The sequence below is a fragment of the Mauremys mutica genome, chromosome 11 (assembly GCF_020497125.1).
Source record: "Mauremys mutica isolate MM-2020 ecotype Southern chromosome 11, ASM2049712v1, whole genome shotgun sequence".
NCBI lineage: Eukaryota > Metazoa > Chordata > Testudines > Geoemydidae > Mauremys > Mauremys mutica.
The window spans coordinates 4,092,336-4,115,118 of record NC_059082.1 but is presented as its reverse complement, the minus strand read 5'-3'; the positions used below and the strand labels follow the sequence as shown (position 1 = coordinate 4,115,118).

The following is a 22,783-nucleotide window of genomic DNA, read 5'->3' as shown; positions in this document are numbered from 1 at the left end:
GTCTCCGGCGGGCTGCTTTGCTGGCTGGAAGGCAGCACACTTTGAACATCTGCCTGACATGCGCAGAAGCACCCTCCTACACTTGGGGAAGGACGGATGGCGTAAAGCCGACTACAGCAAACCCTCAACACCAATTAATTTACCAGCTTGCCATTCAGTGCAGAGTACCTAAAATACACGTGTCTGGTTTAAACACCGTGGGGAGGGGGATGGGAGAGGTACCTGTCTTTCAGTTTTGACTAGAAATATGTTTGGAGTTTGGAAGCGGAAAGCTCTGTCTGGCATTCCCTTGGCCTGAGGCATAAAACAATGGGAATCAAATCAACCCCAGCTCGCCTTATATTAAAGAAACACATTTCATGCGAAAGCCTTTCACCGTCTAACCTGTCTGGCTGAACGGCTGCTTTTCCTTTCAGAGCCTACACCACAATTGCTAGGAGATGTCATTTTCCAAGAGGAGCCATGAAAGTCAAATGGGTTAATTTGAAACATCTGACAGCAAAGCCTCTAGTGAAGTTTTTTTGGGGAAAGAACTTTTTAATCCTTTGCTCAGTGTTGACAACACACCCCTGTGAAAGGAAGACTTGGGAGGAGCACACAGAAAAGATGACAGACGGTGAGCCCTGGCACCGAGCAGCTGAGCAGCGCATCTCCTGGGCCTTCTCTGCATGGAGAACAAGGAACGTCTGTGACATTCTATACCTTGGGGGAGCATCCTGGAAGCCCTATATTCCTCATTTTCATATAACTGTGATCTTACATATAAAGCATGCCTTGTAAGGTATCAGGGAAAAGGTTATGACCTGCTGAAAGTCATTTCTCTGTCCATATGTGTATCATTAATGCATACGAAGTTATGAGATTGTGTTGTATGGTTGTCACTAAAACATGCTGTAAGTTGGGGGACTGGCCAGATATTAGCTCCCCAGAGGCAACAGCAAGGAAAATAACCAACACCTGGGTGGGGTGTCAATCAACCCATCAACAACCATTGTCCAGCAAGGGAGCTACAATGCAACGACTCACCTGCATGAGGCCACACGAGGGGAATCGCTCAACCTTGCCTGGAGACTCAGCAATGCACATGTGTTTTGCAAGCACATGGACTGAGGGTATAAAACAGGCAGAGTGGCCACACACTTGGCCTTTCTCCTTCAGCCACCTACATTGAGACACTGAGAAGATGACAAGACTCCAACAGAGGAGATTGTTCCTTAAACCTGGGCCAAACCTGTATACTAAGGACTGCAGTATGCAGTGGGGTGAGAAAAACTGCCTAATATAGATGTTGCCCAGTCTAAGAGGGTTGAGCGTTTAGACTGTGGGCTTATACTTTATTTCTTTTGGTAGCTAATTCTGACTTTTTGCCTCTCTCTTAATATCACTTAAAATCTATCTTTTATAGTCAATACATTTGTTTTACTGTTTATCTTTACCAGTGAGTCTGTATGAAGTGTGTGGCAAATCTGCTCAGGTTTTGCAAAGGCTGGTGTATGTCCACTTTCCATTGATGAAGTGGTGAACCAATTAATAAATCTGCACTGCCATCTTGAGCAGTGCGCGGCAGTATATTCCTGAGGTACAGAGCTGGGGGGATTTGGCTCTGGCGCCTTTCTCTGTGTGATTCGGGAGTGGCTCTGGGAGCAGCCATGCAATCTGGCTGGGTGTGGGCTCCACATGCTGTTGTGCTGAGTGATCACAGCGCCTAGAGGGGTTTGCTGCTGGTCACTAGCAAGGCATTGCGAGAGGCAGCCCAGGCTGGAGAGGGTTAAGGGGGCACAGTGCTCCCACAGTCCCAGGCTGCACTCTAGGGGGTAAATGTAAACAAAGGCTTGAAATCACATTAGGATTTGGTTCAACCCACAATGAAGACTCCCACTTAAGCCTTCAGAACAGGATGGAAAGGGGGGTTGAAGCAGGGGAGCTGAAACAATTTGTACAGTGTGTGTGTGTATGTGTGTGTGGGAGGGGCGGGGAGTGCTGAGAGCCACTGAACCAAACTGTAACCCCTGTGTATGTTGGAATCCACTTCAAGCCAGGGGTGCAGTAGCAATCCCAGCACCCCTAGTTCCAGCACCAATGGGCAGAAGTGGTGTCTAGCTCATGTGTGGGTTCACCCCAAAAGTAAATTTCACCTGCTGGACCAGATTCCTGCTTGTGTAAATTAGGGGTACCTCCATTGAAGACAATGATGTTCAACAAGAGATTCTGGCCCTCACACTTCACCATGCACCCCTAGCTACAGACCAGAGCTGCGGCTTAACAAGAACCCCCACCCCCTTTTCTTTCCCTTCAAGGTGGGCCTTTAAGAACTTTTTTTCTGAAACTCAAAAAAGCTGAGTTTGTATTTGACTCAAAACTGTGTGCGCGCCTAGGGGGATATGGAGATGTGCATCTCTGTGTGTGCGCGCGCTCATGAGCGTGTGCATCTGGGGAGGTGTGTGTCTTCATGTGTGCTGGGGGGGGATGTGTGTGGGGCGAGGTGTGCATCTCTGTGTGTGCTTGGAGGGGGTGGGGAGAGGTATGTCTCTCCATGTGTGTTGTGTGTATGTGGGGAGAGGTGCGTCTGTGTGTGCGCACAAGGGGCAGAGAGGTGGTGTGTGTGTGTGTGTGTGTGTTGGGGCTGGGGAGGTATGCGCTTCTTACTTTATCCAAGCAGGTGCATCCATGCCTAGTGATGGGACTTTTCAGCACCCTTCGCTCCCAGGAGCCGTCACAGTGGTCAGCTTCGCCATCTGAAGCTACAGTGACTCATACTAGCAGAGGACCTGCCCCGTGAGGTGCAATTCTCCTCCAGGGAATGGACCACCACCAACCCTATGCACAACGTGAGGATCTCATAGTTATACGCGTCCTTAACAATATCTTGTTAACGAAGTTCTGCTTCATTCAACTGAAAACTATATAAACCAACTTTATACCAAGTGCAAAAACCATATGGAGCTGTATTCTGCCCTCCGCTACACCCAGGCACCCCCAAGGACTTCGGCGGCGATTCCTAGGTGTCAGTGAGGGCCCGCTGGGGCCCATTGCTGGGTATTTCCGTTGATCCAGCACCACCGAGCATAAGCACAGCTTGCATGCTGGAGCTTTCCACAGTGTTCTGGTAGCTCAGCCATTGCTACTGGGCAAAATTATATGGACGTGATTCTATTGGTTTTGATAGCTGACTGCTCTTTAGTCCGTTCACACGCTCAATGGAAATATATTGAGGTTTTTTTAAAAGGAGCCAAGCTTTGAAGAGGAAACGCCTGCCATTAACTCGCTGGTCTGGGAGGACAATGAACAGAGAAGCCATAGTGGCCATCTTTTAGCGTATTACAAATCAAATACCCTCCCCCTTCCCCCTGAATTGAGTATTCTGGAGCCTTTCCGCTCAAACTTTCTATTATGGGGGTTATGGTTAGAACCCAAAAAGTGTGTAATATCCGTCTCACTGCCCTAAGAAAATAGTCCTGACCAAAAATATACATAGTATCTATTAACACAAACACACCCATAGGTATAGATATAAATGTGCATACACATCTATGTATATAACAACATTTAAAAGTCTCCTAAAAGTCTTCTAACTGGCCAAAAGCAGCATTCAAATATTTAGAAACTAGCATTAGGTGCCAAAGTACTCGGATTCCATATTTGGTATTTGGCAGCAAAGTTTTTGGAGTGTTGTTATAGCAATAGCTCCTAGATAGTCTTGCATTTCTGAGGTTGTCGTTTTGTTTCCTGGCACCCCTTTGCCTTTCAGCAGATCTCATGGAACCTTTTGGGGGCCGTTGTTCAGGAATGAACGTCTGGTTTCCGCCTCACCAGCAAGCTGTGGTTTCATTTCATCATTTCCATTTCAGCTGCCTCCTGCCAGTTGAGGTCCTACACCATTATTATCAATCACATAATAGGGTTCCTCTACAGTGTATGTCTGTTGGTTTTATACTATGGCCATTTTGTTTGGTCAGTGATTTATATTTTAACCAGAGTGACTCATGGTGGGTTTTTTTTTTTTAATAAAAATACCTTGGCCTATTTATCTTGCCTCAGGATATCCATTCATATTCATCCAAAGACATGGAAAGAAGCATAAATTGGATGTTGGCTTGAGGAACATGGAGTAGCCTTACTGAACCATCAGATACATGGGGTGAAAATTCCTTCATGACGCTATAGGTGATGGCCTGGAAGCATAATTAAATTACATTCCAATGGGCAGTATATGCCACTTTATACCTCCAGAGTGGCCCGGTCACCCCCACGCTGCTGGGAAGTAGCTAAATGAGGTGTGAGGCAGGTAACTATCACCCCTGAAAGATAGGTAAGTGCACAGTTGCCAACTTTCACGCAGTAAATAAGCACCCTGACTTTCACAGTAAGCCAAAAATCAAGCTAGTCCCATTTCAAAACAAGCCAGTCCCTAAGAACCCCAACACGCTATGTGACTGGATCTCCCCGGCATGCAGCCTCGGACTGTGGTGGGCCCGCTGTGCACCCCTGAATCTCTCCCCCCTTGCCCCTGCTTGCCCCCCCCTTATCCCTGCTTGCCGGGAGCCTATCAAAAAGAAGCAGCAACAAGCTACAAGCCAAACAAGCAACAATCTACAAGCCAAAAACTAGCCAACAAGCAACTCACAAGTCAATTAAGCCAAAAATAAGCCCGATTTCTGCATATTTTTTTTGTGTGGGTTTGGCATGTCTGGGTGAGTGTGGAGGAATCACGTAACCATTATGTAATCCTGAATAGAGTCCATTTAATGACTTTGCCACAGTGCCAGTTAGATTTTAAAGCTGAAATCTAACCAACTACACTTGCCAGTTTGGTAAGTATTGTAGCCAATACTGGGTAACATGTACCGAGTCCAGGGAGCCCTATCTTACTAATTTTAGTGCGAGGTTCTTTCCAGGTCTACATTTGCTTTAGACAGTACTTCTCACATCAGGACACTTGGTTATTCATAACCAATCAGCAGTTTATTAATTCATCGAGAACCACGTAAGTACATAATTAACTACAACAAACGTTCTAGAGCCGTACTGAACTGGAAACAAGTGCTAAGAAACCAAACTTTCTCAGGGGTGGGAGGTCAGGACTCATCTCCAGGCAGCCTCAGCAGTACAGGTGGCCTGCAGCAGGCAGCCCGGTTGGCCATGCCTCCTGGTTGGCTGCAGGGGCCAGCAACAGTAGTTTGGTGGATGCTCAGGGCTCATGCGCTCCACTGTGCCTGCTGCCCCTGCCTGGTACCCCTCCTCGCCTCCTATCCTGCTCACTCCAGTTCCTGACCTTCAGTCTGACCTTTCGTGCTGACTACCACTGCCAAGCACTAGGCTTGACACCTGCTCCAGCCACTAGACTAGACTGTCCTGGTCCCAGTTGGCTGACATCAGTCCAAGACCCCCAGGAGCTAAGGATCATCCTACACCTCCCCTCCTTCTGCTCCAAGTGCAAACCACATTTCTGTCTCCTGGCCTTCTCTAACATACATGGACACAGGTATATTTTAAAAACAAACAAGACACTCCATGGCACATGCTTCCCCCTCTGGGGAGAGGATGAGAGAACAAACCACACGTGACAGATGTCAGTCACCTTGCTTACAGCACTAGTAGAAGGCAGTCAGATACCATGGTGACAAGCATGTACATTAAGCTCTATGGAATAAAAGTGTGAAGGAGGTAAGTGATGTATATACCTATTATCCCTGGGCTGCAGGTACTTGGAGTGTGATGTAGACATCATCATCCCTAGTTTGCAGAGGAGAAATGTTATTTCATAATGTTACATTATTTCACATCTCACAGTGAATCAGCAAGGTTCAGAACACAGAAGATCTAACTCCCATTTGGATTCTCCATTCACTAGAGCATGCTGCCTGCGAGACAAAGTAAATGGTAGTCTTTCCACTGACTTCAATGGGCATTGAGTCAAGCCCTAAAAATCATGAGTTATTAATGGCTATAAAACGATTATCATAGAATCATAGGACTGGAAGGGACATTGAGAGGTCATCTAGCCCAGTCCCCTGCACTCATGGCAGGACTAAGTATTATCTAGACCAAATCTGACAGGTGTTTGTCTAACCTGCTCTTAAAAATTCCCAATGATGGAGATACCACAACCCCCCTGGGCAATTTATTCCAGTGCTTAACCACCCTGACAGTTAAGAAGTTTTTCCTAATGTCCAACCTAAACCGCCTTTGCTGCAATTTAAGCCCATTGCTTCGTGTCCGATCCTGAGAGTTTAAGAAGAACAATTTTTCTCCCTCCTCCTTGTAACAACCTTTTATGTACTTGAAAACTGTTATGTCCCCTCTCAGTCTTCTCTTCTCCAGACTAAACAAACCAATTTTTTCAATCTTCCCTCAGAGGTCATGTTTTCTGGACCTTTAATCATTTTTGTTACTGTCCTCTGGACTTTCTCCAATTTGTCCACATCTTTCCTGAAATGTGACACCCAGAACTGGACACAATACTCCAGTTGAGGCCTAATTAGCCTGGAGTACAGCGGAATAATTATGTCTTGCTTACAATACTCCTGCTAATACATCCCAGAATGATGTTTGCTTTTTTTGCAACAGTGTTACACTGCTGACTCATATTTAGCTTGTGATCCACTAGGACTCCCAGAGCCCTTTCAGCAGTACTCCTTCCTAGGCAGTTATTTCCCATTTTGTATGTGTGCAACTGATTGTTCCTTCCTAAGTAGAGTACTTTGCATTTGTCCTTATTGAATTTCATACTATTTACTTCAGACCATTTCTCCAGTTTGTCCAGATCATTTTGAATTTTAATCCTATCCTCCAAAGCACTTGCACCCCTTCCCAGTTTGGTATTGTCCACAAACTTTACTCTCTCTCTCTGTCATTATCTAAATCATTGATAAATATATTGAACAGAACTGGATCCAGAACTGACCCCTGTGGGACACCACTCGATATGCCCTTATATTGAAAAAATAAATCAAGGAAACATTCTCTATCAGTCTACAAGGACCCTGTGACACCCTGTACCCCATGTTCACCATTTTTGTACATTTATGATATATTTTGCATAAAGTATGCCTTGTGAGGTATCATTTGAAAACTCATAATCTGCTGAACATAACTGTCATGTTTAAAAGTGTCTAACAACACTGTGTGTAAAGCTATGATATTTTACTATATGTTTGTTACTGAACTATATTGAAATTCTGTGTAATGCCCCTAGACTAGCTCCTCAGAGACAGCAAAGAACTGACCACAGGTGTTAGAAAACTATTAACTGCTGAAGCAACCATTTGCCAGCAGGGGAGACTGTAAACAAAGAAATTTGCAATTCACCTGAATGACGTTTTGAATCTCATGTTCACAGGGAACTGTTTTGCCTACACCCCGGTGGGCAGGGGGTAATCCTCAAAGAGAGGAGAAGGTTATAAAAAGGAGAGACAGCGACCTCCTCATCACCTCTCCTCCCCATCTCTACTCACTGCTGCAAGATTGCTTGAAAGACAAATGGCTCATCATTGAACTGGGGGCAGTGTTCCTGGCCTGCAGGTTTTTGCAGCCAGTACAGCTTGCTGTAAGTTTTTGGGTGAGAGAAACCTATTTGCTTTTACATTTATTAGCCATGGTAAATTTAGGAATTAGCTTGCAAGTTTATCTTTTTATTTTTTTATGCTTTATCACTTGTAAATCACTTAAAATTTATCTATCTTTCTCTAGTTAATAAACTTGTTTTACTGTTTTATCTAAACCAGTTTGTTTGACTGAAGTGTTTGGGAAATCTCTACTCAGGTCAAAAAGGCTGGTGTATTTATTACCCTTTGCTGGAATGACAGACTAAAATTATGAGTTTGTACCATCCTGTGGGCTACTGAACCTTACAAAAGCACATTTCGGGGGGGCAAGGCTGGGATTGTGGAATATGCGGGTGTCACCCTGTATCTATTCATGGATGGCTGGGCATAGCATTCATGTATTCAGCTGGGAGTGACTCTGCAGGCTTGGTGTTCACTAGCAAAGCAGTGTTAAAGGCTTTCCAGGCTGGAAAGCCAAGGGGACAGCAATGCACCCTGGGGAATGTCACAGGCCTTCTATTTCACAAAGAGAGATCAAGGATAAAAACCTCCTGAGGGTTGGGAGGGGGGGGAAAGGGGAAATCTGTCCTTACAATCAGCAAACAACCTGTCTTTCACTTACAGGTCTGAGGCTTTAAGCAACTAATGGCTCATTTCTTACCATACGTCTCAGCCCCATCAGGCAAAAGCCTGGAGTGTTTTGATAAGTAAAACCTTGAGACAAAATGGCTGCTGAAATGAGTGTAAATTGTTTCATTTTGTCTGTGTGAACAAAGAGCCAGACCCAGCCTCTGCCAGAGAATGAGAGAAGCGCTTTATACTCTATGAACCCGGCTAAGCAACTGCAAGAGTGAGGCTGTTATTTATTGCATAGTCTACGCTCAGTTTGCAAAGAAAGGGGCAGGTTACCTGGAACTGGACATTTAATCGTCATAAATGCCCAGTTTGAGAGTAGGAACTCTGAAGGCGGGAACTTTTCTTGTATCATGAGAGGATAGCCATTGGTGGAAAGATTACAAAATACAGCCGCAGGCTCAGTGCAGCGCCTAAATAACTTAGGCACAACTGACTTCATGAGATAGAATGTGACACAAGGGTCATGCATCCAAGGGTAGAAGTGGAGCTCCTCACTAACTTTTCTTGCAGAAGGGATTCCTCTTTCAAGCTTCTTAATATCTGAACAGGACAGTAGGCCGGAGAGGAACAGGACAGTAGGCAGATTCTGCTAAAATACCCTCTTTTCTTCCCAATACACCAGGGTCTCCCTTGTAGAAGAGATTTTAAAGTTAAATCACTTGCACTGTAGAACCACAGTGTTGCCACCCATGATGGATTTTTCCAGCAGTCGTTGTAGTCTTTCCCGTGTACAGTCTGATAAGGAGCATTGCTTGAGCAGCAGTTTGGCACATCAGCTTGGAGCAAAAGGCTATGTATCTAACATCTGGATTTCCACACACTTGCATGCCCTTTGCATTCTGTTACAGTACAGTTCTTTAAGGGTGGCATGTACTTTTAAGATCAAAGTTAGATTTTCAAAAAAGGATCGTGTCCAAAGCAAAAGGGTGAAGGAAGCTAAAGGAAAAGCATCTTATTTCCTCTTCCTTATCTAATTCTGAGATCTGCAGCTTCAAACACAATCTCCTGAGCTCAGAATCAACCCAGCAGAAAACTCTTTGCAGAAATCAAACATCTATTAGGGCCTAAATCAAAGATCACAGACATCAGTGCAAAGACTCCCATTGACTGCTATGGGCTTGGGATCAGGTCCTCACAAATACAGTATTGTATCTATTATCCCCCAGCAGGTGTCGGTTTATAAGTGAGAAGGCAGCGCTTGTGAAAGACATCAGATTAGCAGCCTGGAAAATGGAGACCCCCGGCCCAACCACTGCCAAGCCAACAATCCTGCCCTGGGGTCACAGGATCTTTCTTCTTCCATGCAAGGGTCTTGACTTCTCTGCCTAGGCTACAACTAAAGATGCCAATTTTGTGGCACTTGCCCCGATTTTGTGATGTGATCCCTGCTCTCTAGGACATGAACCAAGATACACAGCTCATTTCAAAGCCATCAGAGGGCAATGACTTCTGGTCGCCATCAATGGAGGCTTGATTTGAGCCAGCTACTTAGCAGAATTGTTCTACCACCCAGTTGCCAAAGGACTTTTCTGTGGGATAACAGACTGCAAAACTTGACTGAGTGCTAAAATTAGCTGATTACGTCTTCAAATAGGAAGCAGTTTCTGCAAATGAGAAAATTAATAATTCCTTATTAATAACACATGATAACACACACCTCTCTAGCTAGCTACCTGACTGGCTGCCACCTCAGGCAAGTAGGTGTTGGAATACATCATTTTCACCTACAGTCAATTGGGGGTGCAAAAATTGCACCTGCAAAACAGGAGTCTGGGATGATACGTTCTTAAAAATGAAGTCTGCTATGTTAGTTTAGGTTCTGATTGCAAGTGGGAATACAGAAAAGTGTGCACACCCTTTTGGATGTGCCTGATGTTGGCTTTCAAATCCCCACGTGCACATGCATGCATGCGGGGGGGGAAGTGGGGAGTCAAACACCAATATGAGAATCTGGCCCTTAAATTCAACCTCAGTAGCAGTGAAGTCACAGGATGCCACAGGAACTCAGCCGGCTATCTACCCCCTTCATCATCCAGGCCGTAGGCCCTCAGCACCTCCAAGAAAACCCTCTCAAATAGGTGTTTTTTGCATTGAGCTAAGTCACTAAGTCCAGGCAGTTTTGGACTGGGGGAGAGGGGCCCTGCCAGCTGCCCCTTCTCTTTTATAACAGGGGATCCGGCTTGCATGCCCCTGCTCACCACGGGGAGGGAGGCAATCCTTCAGTTAAGCCAGTCTCAGGTCATAACCAATACCTTCAACTCCACCCAAAGACCAAGAAGCTGCCAGTGCAGATCCCAGAACACTGGCCTCACGTGCTCTCAATGCTCAGTAAGCGAGCAGCTGTGTTCTGTGCCAGCTGCAGTCTCCGAGTGGTTTAAAGACATACACCGGTGTGAATCACGTTGCAATCCTCTAGTCGTTGCCGTTCGCTTTAGAAGTGAAGCAAATCAGGAGTTTCTGCCAGGGAGAGGCTGCTTCTATATTGCACATTGAGCCTTTTTCACCAAATAGCCCCTAGCTCTTTCAGACAGATAAACACCCTTAGCCAAACCCTGCCCTTTGCAGGCTGACGGGATGGGGAGGGAGAACAGGAAAACAGATGTAGCACCGGCCGATGAATTCCATCTGGTCAGGGCAAATGCAGGCCTCGGGGCACTGGAGAGAACATGCCAAGCAGTAGCACTTAAGCCTGGAACAGATAAACATGGTCTACACTCAGCCCTGGGCCTCTGCTAGGTGCCCATCGGGGGCAGGGCCCTGGCCCCACCTGCAGTTCAGCTGGCTACGCCTTTGGGGTGAGGACAGGAGCACATTGGAGGGACTCAGCTGGGCAAACGATCCAAGGACGTGCCAAGGGATACGGTGGATTCTCCATCCCTTGAAGTCTTTAAATAGAGACTGGACATTCTTCTAAAATGATACACTCTAGCTGGCTCAGACAGAAGTTAGGGAGTGACGTTTTGTGGCCTGTGTTAGACAGGAGGTTGGACTAGAAGATCACAGTGCTTCCTTCTGGCCTTAAAATAAAATCTAGGAATCTAGAAAAATGGTGACCCTCTCCAGCGAGGACAAACTTGATACATTTTCTCTACACAAAAGAATAAATGGACACAAATCAGACATCAAGAATTATAACTTTCAAAAACTAGTCAGAGAACACGTCAACCTCCCTGGTCACTCAGTTACAGACCTCAAAGTCGCAATACTCCAACAAAAAAACTTCAAAAACAGACTCCAATGAGAAACGGCAGAATTGGAATTAATTTGCAAACTGGACACCATTAAATTAGGCTTGAATAAATACTGGGAATGGGATGGGTCATTACACAAAGTAAAACCTATTTCCCCATGCTAATTTTTTTCTCCCCTACTGTTACTCACACCTTCTTGTCAACTGTTGGAAATGGGCCATCCTGATTATCACTACAAAAGGTTTTTTTCCTCCTGCTGATAATAACCCACCTTAATTGATTACTCTCATTATAGTTAGTAGGACAACGCCCATTTTTTCATGTCCCCTGTGTATATCTCTCTTCCTCCTGTATTTTCCACTGCATGCAGCCAATGAAGTGGGTTTTAGCCCATGGAAGCTTATGCTCAAATAAATGTGTTAGTCTCTAAGGTGCCACAAGGACTCCTGTTCTTTTAGAAAACAGATACTTCATCCTAGCTCTCACCCGCCACATACCCCACAAAGCCGTTGCCACGACTTAGGCTAGTTGACCAACAAATGGTAGAGAGAAACTCCAACACATAAGTATCTTACTTCAGGCCATTGCAAACCAGATGTCTATCCCTTTTATATACAAAAGCGCCTGCTGTATCTGTTGCAAAGGTGTTAGTGGTACACTCAACAGTGACTGAGTGCTGCAATCAGGAACAGCCAGAGTTGTAATTGCTAGCAGTGTATCATGTGGATGTAAATCAGGATTGAAGACCTTAATCATGATTAAAGATCAACATTGCCAGAGAGATACTGCATTAGCAGGCAGAAATTACTGCTTTAGCCTGCCAGAGATTGATTATGGTTGTAAGTTTTATTAGAATTGCTGGCTCACCTACAGCAGGAGATCAGATGGGATAAATATACCATGCACTGTGATTCATACTCAGCTTTGACTATATTAGAGATTGGCACGAGGAGAAAGATTTGGATTTTGGACACTCCAATCATCAGGAAATTCTGATCCAAGCCTAACTCAAAGCTGTATGATCTAATGCACATGTAAATGCTGGTGGCATTTTGAATCATGACAGAAAAGGAGCTATTCCCATGTTGAACTAAAGTTCTACCGGAAGGTGCTGGGCACAGAAAATGTTACTCTAACATGGCCAATTCCTGCCTATTCCTCTACCCGTGCAAGATGAAGAGTCAGGAAATGATTTCATGCTTGCTCCTCATTTTATTGGCTTTTCCGTGAGCATGCCTGCAGAGGGTCTTTTGCTCCCCAAAGAGTTTGAGAAAGACCATCTTGGAGGCAAATGCCAACATTTATATCCAAATAAGGAGATCTGTGTGTGGACACAAGTATCCACTCTTTCTTGTTTAACAAGGAGAAGTATTACTGGTTGCTCCTAGAGGGGAACCAAACAATTGCAAATGGCACTGAAATCCCCAACTGAGTGGCATTTGGGGAATGCAGTTTATTCTTTCCCCACATGTTTAATTTTAAAATGTATGATTAATACACATGCTGAATAACAGTTGGTGTTGATTTAGTAGGTTCTTTAGCTGCATCGTTGTTCCCTGAACCACAAGGAATTTGACGAGTGAAACATTAAATCTTAGTAAAGAGAAATAGCTGGCAACTCTCATTTCTTTGTTCATTTGTTTGCACTGGCTTTGCTGGCAAACGAATGCGATGGATGAGGTGTTTAAATGTGGCACTTGGAACACCAGCCACCAAAATCCTGCAATAGAAGTATCTGCCACCTCAGATGGAAACCACAGGTCTCCACACATTGATACCAGGATGTAAGAGGATTTCTTCTGTCTTTCCAAAATAGATAAAGTGACCCAAAGGAGGAGGAAGACAGGCCAACAGGCATCATGGAAAGAACGTGGACTCTCATCGTCAGAGGGGCTCAACACCCAGCAACCCAGTCAACGTCACGGGGAGCTGGGGGCACTTCTGAACATCAGGCCGCTTACGTGGGTGCTCACATTTGCAAAAGTGGTTTTGCCCAGGTTGAGATGCCTCAAAGGGGCCTGGTTTTCAGGAAGTGCTGAGCTCCCACCCTCTGAAAGCCACACCCCATAAGGAGTTTCAAGTTGGACGCACACACACAAAAAACATGAGTCATTTTGGAAAATTTAAGCCTAGGGCCAACTATAATTTGGGGCATACTGGTGGTCCCATGTAAGCAGTGGGAAAACACCTAGGTCTTCAATACAGGCACCCAGTTTTGAAAGTCTCAGCCAAGAGTTTGAAAGGGCACCTTTAAATATCTAAACTCTCCTTTTCAACTGGCAACAGTGAGCGCATAATCGTGCTATCATTCGCCTTTCAAACCAGGCCCTTATTGCCGGCTCTCACAGGAATGTCAATCTACGTTCTCTGAATCTCTGAATTCAGTCCCCTCCTGTAGGATGAAGAAAACCAGAGGCCACAGAGTGGAAACACCAATGTTTTATATACCTGAAAATATCTCAGAAGAATCACAGCTAGGAGTTCTGGAGTCATGAGCAGCATCCCTGAGCTCTGATCCACCACTGTACTCCTATGGCTGGTCTCTTGTGACCACGGAGTCACCCTTTGCTGTTTCTAACAAGTCTCCGGCCCCCAGCAGTCGTCTCTAACTAAAGCAGTATATGGTACGATTTGGGAAAAACATGCCATCCCTTTGGCTTTAGGGCAATCAGGGCATAAATCCAGCCAGAGACTCGTCATTCACCACAGGACAGCCTGTCTGGGCAGATCACTAACCTTAAATTAAACAGAAAAGAAACTGCATCTAAATATGTTAAGGCTGTGATGACAAAAGCTGGGGAATCCAAGGTTAAATCAGAACCTCTCATTAACTCACAAGTAAAAGAAGCCACTGAGCCATATTGCAGCAGAGTGAAGGAATGGCAGAACATGAGAACAGCAGTGGGGGAGGCCTGAAAGCCGCTCCACCAACTCTACGTCGTGTGAGGCCACACTGTAAGGGAGAATGTGTGCCTCCAAAGAGACTAAACAGACAACTCCCCCGGGTTATCTGACGATCTGGGGGCCACGGGAAGGACTTTTCATCTGGTGGGTTTTCACACATGTGAATATCTTAATAATCAGAGCAATCCTCCCAGACTGAGAAAGCAAAGCCAACATTAACATGGGGAAAGTGTGCACAAAGCCACCCTCGCACATGGAAATGACTGAGCATTTAGATGCAAAGCCTCAGATCTTGATTTAGTCATTAGACCCCCTCCCCATTGCACCCTGTAAACTTTCTGCTCAAACCGCAGGCTGCCCCAGCTCATTCGCACACATCGACTGTTATCACCTGGGGTGTGGGCATCTTCACAACGTGGCACCTGGGAGCACCGAGCATAGCTGGGCAACAAGTCCCAGAAAGCAGCAGGACAATCGGCGGTGTGGTCTGGTTTATTCTCTAGAATAGCAGAGCACTAGCTCTGCTTTGGTTAAGGCTGAGAGTCATTTTCTGTTTGGATGCGGGCTATTATAAATGCTCTAAAATTCACATGCTGATAAGGATGGTCTTGAAACGTGCTGTGCCTCACGGTGGTGTCAGATCATGTCAGGTATCTGATTTGATGCCATTTGAACAAGGGGCTCTTAAGATACAGCTCTCCCCCACCCCTCCCAACCCAGCCTTTTACAAAATCATCATCTCTTTTATTGATTGATTGAGATTTTTCGCATACACCTAAAGCACAAACTGTGGCTCCGACCCTCCCCAAACTGATCTCAGTTGCTTGGGTCTTATCTCAGCTAGTGCCAAGTGATTGAAAAGGTGACTAAGGGTGAGGTGTGTAAGTCTGGGTTGGCAGGTGCCAAAGTGAAAGGCGTAAAAGAACGGGATGTGCGCACACAGCAAGATCAGGGCTCTGTTGAAGCAAGAGTGTCCAGGCAGTCTGTTGTCACAGTGTCTGGGTGGCTCAAGGTGACATACGATAAGAACAATAGTTTAAAATCCACACACAGACTCAGATTTTCCTTTAGAAGTATTGCCAAGGAAATTAACATTAACTTCAATACAGGTCGGGAGAAAAACTCTAGTAAGCAGTGAGGATAACGTCATCCTCTTCCCTGAGCAATAGGACAGTGCGATCAAAGGAAAGCAAGTGCCCGTGACTTAGTACATAGACACCCACCCCCTGCCAACATGAGCTGCTCCGAACATGTTCAGAGTCTTATAACTTTTTGGTGCAAACCAAAGGAATGTGGAGGGGCACGGAGGGAGATGTACAGGGGTGTGGCGAGGGGGATAAATTAGGATGAGTGGTAGGGAAGGGTAGGAGAGCAGTGGGCGGAATGAGGGGGACATAGTCGAGGGAATTGGGGGATTAGGGACAGGGGGAAATGGAGGAGGCCTGTACCGTAAATTCTTCATATTCTGGTTTTCAGAGATTTATGGTCAGCGACTGTGGAAGAGCGATAGGCACCACTGGGCAACCTTAACTCTGTGTTAATGAAGTTTTGGGGCAATTGCATAGGTTCTGAGACCACCCTCATCGTTGTAATATCCGAGTGCCTTCCAGAAGTGCACTAAGTGACGTCTCTAACATCTGGTGAATCATCATATTATCCTAGGCAGTCCTCATGTTTTCCAGCCTGGGCTGGGAGTGAAACTTTTCACCGTGAAACCTAAAGCCAGATAAAAATTCAGCCAAGTTTCATCTTTCGTACCCAACCCAAAGTAACCTGGCCTATGTTGTGCATTTGGGTGGAAACCAGGTAAAACTTAACAGTTCTGACCAAAAGCCAGGCTGTTTTGCTTTGAGTTTTTCTCTGAGTCCCAGGCTCTGAAACTCAAAGAGAACCCCCGGGGGTGTGAACCCACCTGAAGATCGAAGGTAACGTTCATGGGAATGGAACCAGCCATGTACAAATGACAGGCAACAGCAGGACCTGGAAACTCGACACCCATCAGCTTCTATGGAAGGGAAACAAACTCTCCCTCTGACAGAACCTCTCATGTGACTCACACTTGGAACTCCTCAGATGGAAGGCACTCAGGAAGGTCAAAGATTTACACCAGCGTAAGGGAGAGCAGAATTTGCCTCACAGTCCCTCTCAGAACAGAAAGCCACAACGCTGCCTTCTCCGAGACAGCGCCTTTAGCGAGATGGAGGGACCGGACAGCGTTCTGCATCGATTGGCTTTAAGAGAATGGCACTCGTCCTCTTGCTAGACCACAGGGATAAGAGGCGCTCGCTTACCATTTCTTCCCAGCGATTTCATGCTGCTGCACCGTGTATCCAAAGTACGCTTCTCTAGAGCCTGGTATGATTCGCGGCCTTTTGGTGTCAATATTGAAGGTGTCACAGAATCCTGAGGTAGGGAAAAAAAAAAAAAGATCTAATCAGTTCGGGTCCGGGTAGGGAGGAGGAGATCTTCCCCTAGCGACACTGACCTCCAGTGTAAAGCACCCTGAAATCCAACACACGGAATTCATAATGTATACAATACACTGTTTGAAAGGAAAAATTCATTCTCGGGTATATCCGTTGTGGGCCCGTGCCTTCTGTTTCTTCTTATGAGTGAAGAAACCAGCCAGGAAAAGTGCTTCCAGGTTTTTTAAGCTTATGACACCACCTGTGCAGCACACAGCTAAGAACTCATTTTTTCAGCTGTCCACCTTGCCTCCATTTTAGGGCTTCCCCAGACTCTCAGCTGGCTGCTGTGGGGACTTGCCTTGGGTGTGCCAGGCGGTTGAGCCACAGGGCAGGGAGCACGGGATATTGGGAGTGAGGTGATATTGGGACGGAGATTTTACCCCCAGGTATTGCACTTCATTTATCCATCTGCTGAGCGTTATTTCTGCCTAACATGGTCCTATTCTGCCGCCTCATCCCCCGCCCCAGCAGGAATGTTCTGTAGCCCAATAATTAATACATGGGATTCCCTTGTCCTTCCCCACACTGATTACAGGGGATCTGCTCCTTCTATTCTCCTACAGCTTACTGGGACCATCAGCATCTCCCTGATCACACATCCGGGAAGGACCCAGCGCAGCTCGCAGAGTCTGATCCTGGGAGAGTCTGAGCACACTAGCTCCCTCTGCAGTTAGCGAAAGAGGAGGGTGCTTTGCATTGCCAGAGCTTCTACAGCTCAGCTCCCCTGTTACCAGTAAACCCCCTGGATGCAGAAGGGCAAAGGCACGGGCTGAGCCTTTGTTAGGAACAAGGGCCCAAGTTCAAGCCTGGACCCTGGCTCCCCAGCAGGGTGCCGTGTCAATAGACTGCTGGACGACCTGGATCTGAACTATTTTTAAAACCCGTTGTTTAGGGTGTAGAGGTCACAGCTGCAGAAGTCTGAAGGAAGACGCCTGTTTCTGCTCTCCAGCCCATCTGGGGCCTGCACAGAGGTTTAACCCGTCTGGGTGCTGAAATCATTGTAAGGAATTCCTTAGCTGCAGAGGCAGCCTCTAAGCAAAGATAGGAGAGAGACAATCACATTTTTATCCTAGGCAATGCAAGAGCAACTCACCTTGGAAAACCACAGCTGACAGGACAGGGATTAGGAGCAACAAAAGAAAGATCTTTGAACATCCTCCTTGCACACTTGCACCTCTCAACCACCTCCCTCTGAACGCTGGGTCACTATTCTGACAGATTGGATTCCTATCCGGGGGTATATATGGCCCTCATGATAATGTCTGAATGCCACAAAGTCATTATCCTCGCAACACCCCTGTCAAGTAGAGAAGTACTAGCCCCATTTCACAGCTGGGGAACAGAGACGGGATGGATTAAATGAATTGCCCAAGGCCATATAAATAGTTTGTGGCTGAGCCAGGCACTGAGCTGTCATCTCCTGAATCCCAAACCAGTGCTTTCTCCCCTAGACAATCCTTCCAGTAGGTTTAGTGATGGTTTGATGCTCTGCCAGGAGAGGCAGCTCGATCGGCTGAATTCAGTCTTGCTCTGGGAACAGAGGCTGTTGTAGCTCCAGGGGGAAAGGAAGCCAATGTTTAGCGAGCTCTCCAGCTGAGTAGGGAGCAGTCTTTATGGACTCTAAAGCGAGATCTCTCCCAGGTGCAAGGATGCTCTGACATGGAGACTGGAAGCACTGAAACATGTGATCTTTAAGGCTCAGACATTTGTTTAAAAAGCCTGTCTATGAAATATACGCTTAAACCTGCATTAAATCTGCTGTCTTCACTAAGAGGCCCCCTTCTGCAGTACAGCTGGTCCAGAATCCAAACCCCTCTGCTGTGACCATCAGCAGAGTTTGGAGAAGTTCAGGACCAGATCGGATCTCCTTGTCCAGCCCAGCTTTGCACCTCAGACCAGTCTCAGCTTAAAGTGCATTTTTGCTTATAGCAGGGTAGGCAACCTATGGCACGTGTGCCGAAGGCAGCACGCAAGCTGATTTTCAGTGGCACTCACACTTATAGACTTATAGAAAGAGACCTTCTAAAAACGTTCACATGTATCACTGGCACGCAAAACCTTAAATTAGACTGAATAAATGAAGACTCAGCACAGCACTTCTGAAAGGTTGCCGACCCCTGGCTTATAGCATTAGCTGTGCCTTTAGGTACAGCTCCGAGCAAGGGACGGTGTGAAAAATGCATCACTCCAGAGGACACTGTGCTTCAGAGACACCCCCCGGAGGCTCAGGTCCCTCCCTTCTTTCACCTTGCTGTGGGGAAGAATTAGGGTGCTGGCACTGCTGATGGCCTGAACTAGTCCTTGAAGTGGCTCAGACACTGGGAGGTACCTAAGGCTCCAGCCCTTCCCTGCCCCTCCCGTCCTACATCCCAGTCACCTGCGCAGGGAGAGGTGGTAAGCAGGTGCACAAAGCCCTTTCTCTCCTTTGCTCCAAGAGCCAAGTAGCCAACCCAGGCGTAAGATAATTTCTTCCTCCCCCTTATTCCCCTGCATAAGCATTTGGTCCAAGTCCGCATCTAACTCAGTGTTAACATCGCAAAGAACTGCTATGATACAAACCCGGTGGGACGTCTGCAGTGTAACGATCTCAACCAAAAAGAATAAAAATGGTTAGCTTGCAATGAGAACCAAATTCACCATCAGAACTTTGACTGTCTAAGAAAGACAAGGCCAAAATATGGCAGCACAAACATATTTGTCTAGGTGGTATTTTGTGGTCACTAAAATAAACCAAAACACCAAATTCTTTGTGTGCTATAGGGGTTTCTTTAGAGACATATTTTGTTGCTGCATATGAGCTCAAAAGAGAGTTGGAATGTAAATAAGAAAGGAAACAGACTGCCAATGGGATGTGAAGATTTCTCTCTCGTACAGTGTCCAGACTGTGAAAAGGAATGATGAAATACATCTTGATCTAGTTCAAGAATTGTAATGGCTCTAAATGAAATGAGGGAGTCTGGTTTTTATTTGTGCTGTACTATGGTATCCACAGTGTTTTCTTCGATATAGAAAGCATGAATAATATATTTCTGGCTCACACTGCTAACCTAAGGGGCATTTCTTGTCATCCAGAAATTTGGGGCGAGACACAGATATAAATGTAAATAGCTATTTCTTTGCTGCGTAAATCCATAATGGAGTATGCAAAGATTTACAAAAATGGAAGGTAAATCTAATTCCTGACATTTCCTGACTCTCTCGTAGCTCAGTGCATCCATTATTATTTTCCCCTGGGAATCTAAAGTCTGTTTTTTTAAAAAAAAATCTTGGTTTTATCATTTGTAAAGACACAGCAGCAGCAGCCGTGTTTAACTACAACAAAGTATGGGGTTTTTTTTTAATAAGATAAATGCTTAACTGGCAGATGGACTTTCTGATCATAGTCAGTTGTCCCCATGAAGCTTCCTGAAGACCTCTAAGCCAGCGTGCATTTCCCAGGGACACACCCACAGAGGAGGTGCTACAGGGAAAACATTAACAACCGTGCATAACGTGTGACAGAATCAGATCAAATCCTTCCTCTCCTCTCCCTCCTCACTTTTGTGTTCTGCAGGCAGGCAGACCCGAAGGGCGATGATGCTTGCCAAAAGAATAAAAGAAATACGAGCCAAGTTTGAAATCGGTTCTATAGGTTTCGCCTGTGCCTCTCTCTCAGGAGGCTGGAACGTCAAGGATCAATTGCTTATGCTGAGTATACCAACGTCATTGGTCCACAGGGTTGCCACTGTTTGAAGTTGAAGCCCCACCTTTACGTGGGTCACTGAAACCTGATTGGATAATACTGCAAGAGCAGTTTCTTGTCTCCAACAAATCTCAAACAATGGACAGGTTGGTTAGTAGTGGCAATGTCACCTTATTAGCTAATTTGAGTTCCTCTCCCTGAGAAGATTCAGATTAATCTGTCTATGTCCTTGGAGGTAGGGCAATGACTTTGGAGGGACATCAGCTCTCTTTGAGTTTTGGCTAGTAGTACTCTCTGGGTTTCTTGAGGTTTTGGAGAAACTTTGGGCCACCACGTGTGCTCCAGATTTACATCCTGCCTGGGGAAGGCAAGGGAGAAGGGGCTGGCCCAGAGTTAATGCAGGTTGGCAACACCACCCATGAGGAGGGCAAGCTGCTGGCCTCTTTTAAAGCTCCACCTATGCTCATGAAACTTGACTGACACTCTAACCGGCCCTTTAGAGGAAAAGGTTATCTGTGCCCAGACAATTTTCTCAGTATTTTCTCAGATCCTCTTGACCCTTTGTCAGGCAGGGTATGGAGCCTTTGAGGTGGCAAAGTTTGCAGATGATACTAAACTACTCAAGATAGTTAAGACCAAAGCAGATTGTGAAGAACTTCAAAAAGATCTCACAAAACTAAGTGACTGGGCAACAAAATGGCAAATGAAATTTAATGTGGATAAATGTAAAGTAATGCACATTGGAAAAAACAACCCCAACTATACATACAACATGATGGGGGCTAATTTAGCTACAACGAGTCAGGAAAAAGATCTTGGCGTCATCGTGGATAGTTCTCTGAAGATGTCCATGCAGTGTGCAGAGGCGGTCAAAAAAGCAAACAGGATGTTAGGAATCATTAAAAAGGGGATAGAGAATAGGACTGAGAATATTTTATTGCCCTTATATAAATCCATGGTACGCCCACATCTCGAATACTGTGTACAGATGTGGTCTCCTCACCTCAAAAAAGATATTCTAGCACTAGAAAAGGTTCAGAAAAGGGCAACTAAAATGATTAAGGGTTTAGAGAGGGTCCCATACGAGGAAAGATTAAAGAGGCTAGGACTCTTCAGCTTGGAAAAGAGAAGACTAAGGGGGGATATGATAGAGGTATATAAAATCATGAGTGATGTTGAGAAAGTGGATAAGGAAAAGTTATTTACTTATTCCCATAATACAAGAACTAGGGGTCACCAAATGAAATTAATAGGCAGCAGGTTTAAAACAAATAAAAGGAAGATCTTCTTCACGCAGCACACAGTCAACTTGTGGAACTCCTTACCTGAGGAGGTTGTGAAGGCTAGGACTATAACTATGTTTAAAAGAGAACTGGACAAATTCATGGTGGCTAAGTCCATAAATGGCTATTAGCCAGGATGGGTAAGAATGGTGTCCCTAGCCTCTGTTCGTCAGAGGATGGAGATGGATGGCAGGAGAGAGATCACTTGATCATTGCCTGTTAGGTTCACTCCCTCTGGGGCACCTGGCATTGGCCACTGTTGGTAGACAGATACTGGGCTAGATGGACCTTTGGTCTGACCCGGTACGGCCGTTCTTATGTTCTTATGAGCTGGGTAAATAGACTGCATGACTGGGGAGGGCTGATGACCTTCTAGTAATGGATGAAAAAGTCAAGTATCCAGGCTAATGTAATTAGAGCTATTTGTTGCCTATGATAATCAAATCATAAGATGCCACTGACCTGTCTGTAGATCTTGGGAGAATTGGGCTGCTCACAAATGGAATCATTCCTATTTCTTGTCAGGACCCAAAGTCTTGTGCTTAGCAATTGTTGTTCTTCCCAGAGAGAACTCTCATCTTGTCCTCTCTTATTCAATGCATATGCGAGGCTGTTAGCAGCATTAGTCTGGAGGTATGGGGTTGGGGCAACTTCCAGATATGGATGACACTCAGCTTATTATTTCTTGCCCAGAAGAAACACTTTATCTGTTGCTAAGAGTATTATACTGCACATGTTTATTCAAAGGCATATACACCCTGAGTCATGTCTGAACACAATGTCAACCTCCTACATGTCCACATACTGCTCACTTCCTAGAGGAGATTTTGTTTAAAATATAATCCTCACCATGGATCTCCTTACTACTTCTTCCCCCTATCCCAAGCATCTGTTATCTTTATCTGTCTGAGGCAGCACTAAAGTCCACCTGCTTACAACCTTCTTTGATACAATCCATCTATTGCTTTCTCTGTTTTCCTACCACCCTCTTCTGCCGTGCTATCTTTACCAGGTCCCTTTTCATCCTCCCTAGGTCTTCAAACCAGCAAAGTCATGGTTCCTGGATTTTGTGAGC

The 22,783-nt window shown here is 45.6% G+C and overlaps 1 protein-coding gene across 2 annotated transcripts in view; it reads right to left on the bottom strand.

Moving 5' to 3' along the window:
• ITGA11 (integrin subunit alpha 11) overlaps positions 1-22,783 on the bottom strand; it is a 230,430-nt gene that overhangs the window by 108,347 nt on the left and 99,300 nt on the right. For both annotated transcript variants that reach the window (XM_044979500.1, XM_044979499.1), the window contains exon 2: positions 16,567-16,678. In XM_044979500.1, coding sequence (XP_044835435.1) covers positions 16,567-16,678 — 112 coding nt within the window. The remainder of the gene's footprint in view (positions 1-16,566; positions 16,679-22,783) is intronic.